The 6666-nt window shown below is 30.0% G+C and overlaps 1 protein-coding gene and 1 long non-coding RNA gene across 2 annotated transcripts; both read left to right on the forward strand.

Moving 5' to 3' along the window:
• The first annotated feature begins 4561 nt into the window (after nucleotides 1–4561).
• Nucleotides 4562–4980, forward strand: LOC145070422 (uncharacterized). The gene is made up of 3 exons (XR_013689943.1): nucleotides 4562–4650; nucleotides 4743–4804; nucleotides 4896–4980. It is a non-coding gene; the product is annotated as an uncharacterized LOC145070422 (long non-coding RNA).
• A 192-nt stretch (nucleotides 4981–5172) lies between these two features.
• On the forward strand, nucleotides 5173–6393 carry LOC145067161 (uncharacterized). Its single transcript, XM_079014359.1, has 4 exons — nucleotides 5173–5270; nucleotides 5359–5625; nucleotides 5700–5879; nucleotides 5980–6393. The coding sequence occupies exons 2-4, from the start codon at nucleotides 5407–5409 to the stop codon at nucleotides 6391–6393; spliced, it is 813 nt and encodes a 270-aa protein (XP_078870485.1). The 5' UTR covers nucleotides 5173–5270; nucleotides 5359–5406.
• The last annotated feature ends 273 nt before the right edge of the window (nucleotides 6394–6666 follow it).

Genomic DNA, 6666 nt, shown 5'->3' on the forward strand with positions numbered 1-6666 from the left:
ATTTACCTTTGTTTAACAAACCGCCAATGTTACTATCACATAAGTGTTAAACAAAACATAAAAACAACATTCACACTTGTCATTAAGAGCATATCAAATATGGGATTGTTATTATTAACTTTTTTAATTGACTACTTATTGTATCGTGAGCACATATATTATTTGCTTTTTCTTATTAATCATTCAATATATAATGAATTATTAATTATTAATATATTTATATGTTTTGTATATTAACCTTCATATTTTAATCATATTTCATTTTACCGCCTTTAATATATTTTAATTTTATGTATTATTTATTTATTTACTAATTAATTATTTATATTAAATATTTAATAACATTTTATTTATGAAATATAAAACTAAAACAATTATATAATTTTTTCAATCTTTTTTATGACTTTGACGTAATAAATTTTTTCGTATTAATTTTTCCGAATGATGTGTTGTAATATATTTCTTTTAAAAAATTGTATGGTAATATCTCTAAAAAATATGATGTGTATTTAAAAAATGACTAATAAATAAGGAGGGTTTTATAGCACGTTGTAAATAGATTTGTATAAATTAGCTAATTTGTTTATATAAAAAGATTATTGAAAGAGGTTAATCATTGGAGACATTATTTAATTAGATGTCAAAGTTTTTTTTTTTTTTTAAGAGAATTAAAAATTAAAGTTAATAGAATGATGATTTGGAAATAACTTTAAGTCATAGTATAGACTTAACACGGGAGATAGCTACTTAGCATAGACTTAGCACGGAAGATAGCTACTTAGCATAGACTTAGCACGGGAGATAGCTACTTAGCATAGACTTAGCACGGAAGATAGCTACTTAGCATAGACTTAGCACAGGAGATAGCTACTTAGCACGGGAGATAGCTAAGACTATATCCATTGGTGACCCTTTTTCTAATTGGTTACCAAAACTAAATTAAATTAAAAATGAGAACTTGAGAAAAATGGTCAAATAAGGAGAGAAGGCGTTGGTCTAGCAATCAAAGTCGTGACTATTTGTGTTAACTTTCAATTGCTTTTTTATTTAAATAATCTTATAAATATTAAATTATGAATTATCTTTTTAAAAATAAAAATAGAAAATAGACCCAAATTTATAATTTTTTTCTCTATAAATAAATACCAATATTGATATATTTTTGTTTAGCTTTAATTATTTTATAATAATAAAACGTTGGATTGGTTTTGGTTGTTAATTGAGTTGATAAAAATTATTTTAATTGATTGAAAATATAGATGAAAGAGAAAATATATTTTAATAAATGGTTGGATTGGTTCCGATCACTAATGGAAATAGTCTAATAGAAATGATCATTAAAAATGATCATACATACAAAATCGTATATCTTCTTTTTTATAACCTGAAATTCAAGATAGTTGTGAGAGTTTTTGTTTTTCTCTTTATCAATCCATGCTTTCATTTCGGTCATTTTCTCACAAATATTCCAAACTCATACTTTATAATGTCAATGTCAAGTTATCATTTTTTTTATCTGACACTTGGTGGTTTTGGTTTTTTTCGTGTCTACTATTCACTTTTAGTGGCTTTGTTTTCTTCGTGTCTACCATTCACTTTTGCTTGTCTTCACTCTAACTTATTCTTATTTTTTTCCCAGCTCATTTATATTTCACTTTTAATTCTACATAACCTACTTCCCTGTTCTCTACCATCTTAGTCATAGATTTAGAGATGCTCCAACTCATCCACATCAAACTGCACCACATAACACGGTTTAGAACATCCGTGGTGCAGTTTGCAATTTCCAAAAATCTCAAATCGTATATGCAGTGTGGTTTATGGTTTCCCCTCTAAACCGCACTAAATCGTGCCGCAAACACCCCGAGTTGTTGGAATGATGTATGGGTATAAAATGATATGTGAGAGTTAGTTTGTTAGTTTAGTATTTTACAATGTTAGGTGAGTGGATGCTATAGATAATCTTTCAAAAGTAATATTTTTATGAGAAAATGACAAAAATAGCCAATTACACTAATTGCATTACAAAAATAGCCAAAAAAAATCGGGATTACATATTTAGCCACCCATTTCGCAGATGAGAAGGTCCCATCTGCGAAATGGGCATCTCATCTGCGAATGTACAAGTGCCTGAAGCACAGTTGTGCTTCAGGCACTTGTACTTTCGCAGATGAGATGCCCATTTCGCAGATGGGACCTTCTCATCTGCGAAATGGGTGATTTTTAGGTATAAAAACGTTTTTTTTTTTTTTTTTTTTTTTTTTTTTTTCATTTTCACCATTCTCTACACAAAAACTCTCTCTAACTTTGGGCTTCTCTCGGAATTTTGGCTAGTTTTTGAAGAAAATGGAGGATTATGTCAACAATCCCGCAAATATGGTTAGATTTTAACTCTTTTAATGTTTAAAGTTATTTTTTTTTTATCAATTGTTGTATTATTTAGTGTTAAAAAAGGGTAATTTTGTTGTGTTTGATAGTTTTAGTATATTTTTAGTATACTTGAAGTTTAAATGCAAGTAAAGACAAGTAGAGACTGCGTAGATAATGTTTACAATTTGTTATTTTTGTAGTTTTTTTAATTGTTGTATAACCTGAAATCTTGTAAATTTTTATCCTATAATTGTTTATATAAACTGCAAAATAGTTGTTTGTATATATATTTGTCGTATAACATTTGTATAAGTTGAAAATTTGTCGTATATATATTGTTAGAAATTGTTTTTATTTGTCGTATAAGTTGAAAATTTTGTATAAAGTAGTCGTATAACTTGCAAAATTGTTAGTTTGGTTGTCGTTTTATTTTTAAATTTTTTTGTTTATATGGTTATATAATGTTAGTTTTAATTAGAAAGATAAAAATTGTTTATATATTTGTCGTTTAAGTTGAAAATTTGTTTAAGTTGAAAATATGTTTTTAAGTTGAAAATATTTATATAATTATGTATGATATTGTTTTCTATCGTAAATATATTTGTTGTATAACTTGAAAAATTGTTTATATATGTGTATGTTATTGTTTTTTATCGGGGAAATATATATATTAGTAATTAAGAAAGTATTTGCAGTTCGTAATCATATATTTAAAAAAAAAATATATTTTTTAGTTATCTAATTTGTTTTTGTGTTTTTTTTTGCAGCATGATTTTAGTTTAATGAATACGAAAGCCTTTGCGAACCTAAAAGGCTCTGGCGGTAACATATGGGAAGTCTTTGAAGTTTTAGATGATGTCCGACGTGCTATTTTCAGAAATACCGTCTTTGGCTATTTTATTGATGTCCCTCGTTTACAAGGGGACGCTTTATTGTTTCATAAAATGTTCCTTCATCAGATCCGGCCGGACCCTGTTTTATCTCCAGATGGAATAAAACGTTTATATTTTCGAGTAGGCAATACCAAAATGGTTTATGGGCCGGAAGAGTTTTGTTTGATTACCGGCTTCAATTTTGGGGAGTATCCAAAAAACATTGGGAGAAAAGGGTCGGAAAAATTAATAAACAGTAAAAAAAGATGTTTACTGCGTGAACGGCTATTTCCGAACCATACTAATAGTTCGGTGAAAATCGGTGACCTGAAAAGTTTAATTTTAAATCAAACATTCCTAGCACTTGACGACCTTGATGCAGTTAGAGTATGTTTGATATACATTTTGTGTGAAGGTTTTTTGGGCAAAGAAGTTAACGATCGGGTGCCACAAGATTGGTTTTTTTTGGCTGAGAATTTGGATCTCTGGAATAGGTATATTTTCTTTACGTTAAAAGTTCTATTTTATTAAAGTTATAATTTATATAATAATCAATTTTGTTTTTTTTTGTTTTATTAGCTTCTCTTGGGGTAGCTATCTATGGGATTTTACTTTTGTTGACCTTGAGGATACGTGGAATAAGATACATCATTATTTATCACTTCCTCAGCGTGGTCAAACTTTAAAGTATTCCGTCTCAGGATTTACGGCTCCAATTAGGGTATAAAAATTTTCTTATATTTAAATTGTTTTATTGTTATATTTTTTATTTTAATTTTAACTTTTATTACTGTTATTGTACAAAATTGTAGATATGGATATATGAGATGATTCCGGCTGTTCGTGCATGTGGATTTGCATTGAGAAAAAATAAAGACTTGCCTCGGATGAAAAGATGGAGCGAAACAAAAAAATTGAAATGGGTTGACGTGAACAAGATTTGGTCAAAGATGCAGGTTTAAAAATATTTCGTTTATTATTAATAAAGTTGATTATTATAGTTTTATATGCATTTTTAATATGTTTAATTTTTTAGGAGGGGCTACCACCAAGACAAAACATGTTACCGGGTGATGGTGAGATGACATCTTTTTATTATATGTCATTTCAAGAGTATGTATATGGTGAAGGGAAAGCAGTTCCATCCCCAGTACGGGACCATTTTAGGAGACAAGACGAATCTTCGTCTAGTATGTCGTCCAGTGGTCGCTCTCATGGTAGAGGTCGGGGCAGTGGGAAACACAAGCTAGACGAGTTGTTGAAACGGGTACATGCACTGGAGCAGCATGTGTTTATGAATCAACAAAAACCTACAGAGATTTTTGTTGAAGAAGTGAATAATGAACAATTTTGGAACGACATTATTTTTGAGGAACCGACAGTGTCACAAAGAAATTATGATGAACAGGTTAGTTACACGCTACATTATTTATTAAATTTTATTAACATATATGAATACCTGTGTTCATATTTTATATTTGAAAATATAGGTTGTGCAAGATGAAGTGATGAATAAAAACAATACAACTCAAAATGTTTTTGGTGATACTCAAGACGACAAGGTTGTTATAGATGTTACCTTTACGATTTTAATAATTACTTTTTAATAAAGTGTATTTTGTTATTAAGTAAAAAGTTATATTTTTAATGTAGGTGTTGGAGGAGAGTACTCAGTATGCGGGGAACAAATTTGATGATGATGTGTGTGATGTAAACGATTATAGTGAAGTTAAAGAGGTTATTATATAGTTACATTAATATTAATATTTTGTTTATTTAGATATTATTGCTTATTAAATTATGTGTATTTCGTTATTAAGTATAAAGTATTATCTTTAATGTAGGAGTGAGAGGAGAGGAATGACAATGCAGGGAACAAATTTGATGATGATGTGCCGGATGAAGACGAACTTATAATAATGGAGAAATGTAGATTATTTTCATGATGATGATGATGACAAAGAAGTTACACCCGATAAACCTAGGAGTCGAAAACCATCACAATTTTTATGCACTCCTTACACCGAGGTATTCGTTTTATTTATAAATTGTTGATTTTATGTTTATGTGAATTATCTGAAAGATATACATTTAAACATTTGAATATTGTTTTTAGTTGCACACGACACCGAAACAAAAAAGAAGAACAAAAAAGAAGGTTGGTATGAAATCAACAAGCCCCGTTCCTCCTCCAGTTTTTGGTGTTGCTCATGACTTCTCCAGGTTGCGCCTGCAACCTTACGTAGCAGGCGGTGAGGATGTCATCCAAAATTATGTATTGCATTCATACGATGTGCAGCATCGTTTGTTTAATTTCGTGTTAGATAGAGATTTTTGGAGCTCATTGTTTGGGCATACACACGACGGATGGTTGGAGTCAGCGGTAAATAAATTGTTAATTAATTCTTTTAAAAGTTAATTGTTTTTTAGTCAATAACAAAAGTATCATGTGTGCAGCATATAACCATTTGGTACCGACTTTTGATGGAGAGACGGTTTGAGAGCGACCAACATACAATAATGCCTCCAAATTTTTTTGTTTCTCATGCTTTGGAAGAAGGACAGGACTGGAGGGCGTTTATGGCTGGTATTGCTACATACCCCAACTTCATGGTTGCTTGGTGGGATGTTGATACGGTAAACTTAATAGTTTATATTGAAAATAATATCGTTTTTTTGTTATGTTTTTGTATTGTGATGTAAATAAACATAATTTTATTTTCTGATCCTTATACAGGTCTTATTGCCGATTCATTCATCCCCTAATCATTGGCTATTTGGGGAACTACGATTAGCGTCAATGGAAGTGCATATTTATGACAGTCTTGGTAGAGGTGCTTATGAAAAATTCCAATCCGAAGGAATCTTTTCCAAATTTGAACGTCGGGTGGCAAATTATTTGGACAAGATTAAGTATTGGGCGCGGAGGAACATCTCAAGGATTCCATTGAATATGCAATTCATTTATGAAGAAAACGTTCCCCAACAAAGTAGTCATTTGGGAGATTGCGGTGTTTTTCTTTGTATGTTTATGGAGCAATTGGTTTCAGGTCAACCAATACGTGTTCTTATTGACCCAAAGAACGCAGCTTTAGAGTTCCGTCTCCGGATGGCAAAAATTATTTGGGGGTCTAGTCTTGCTCCTCTGTAGTTGAATTATATAAATGTATATACAAATTAATGTTGGATTTCATTATTAGTTTATCTTTAGAGTTTACTCAACGGATGACAAAAAATATAACGTTACGACAATTACAACAATTTAATGACCTACTAATTACTTATCAATAAATTCAACATAAGAACGACCACAACATTTGTTTTAACGTTACAAATACAACAATTTATTGACCTAACAACTTCAAAACCATAAAAACAATATTGAAAAGCTTACAACTTGTAAACAAGAACTGCCAAGAACAAC

The sequence above is a fragment of the Lactuca serriola genome, chromosome 8 (assembly GCF_051521515.1).
Source record: "Lactuca serriola cultivar US96UC23 chromosome 8, Lser_US96UC23_V15, whole genome shotgun sequence".
NCBI classification, from domain to species: Eukaryota; Viridiplantae; Streptophyta; class Magnoliopsida; order Asterales; family Asteraceae; genus Lactuca; species Lactuca serriola.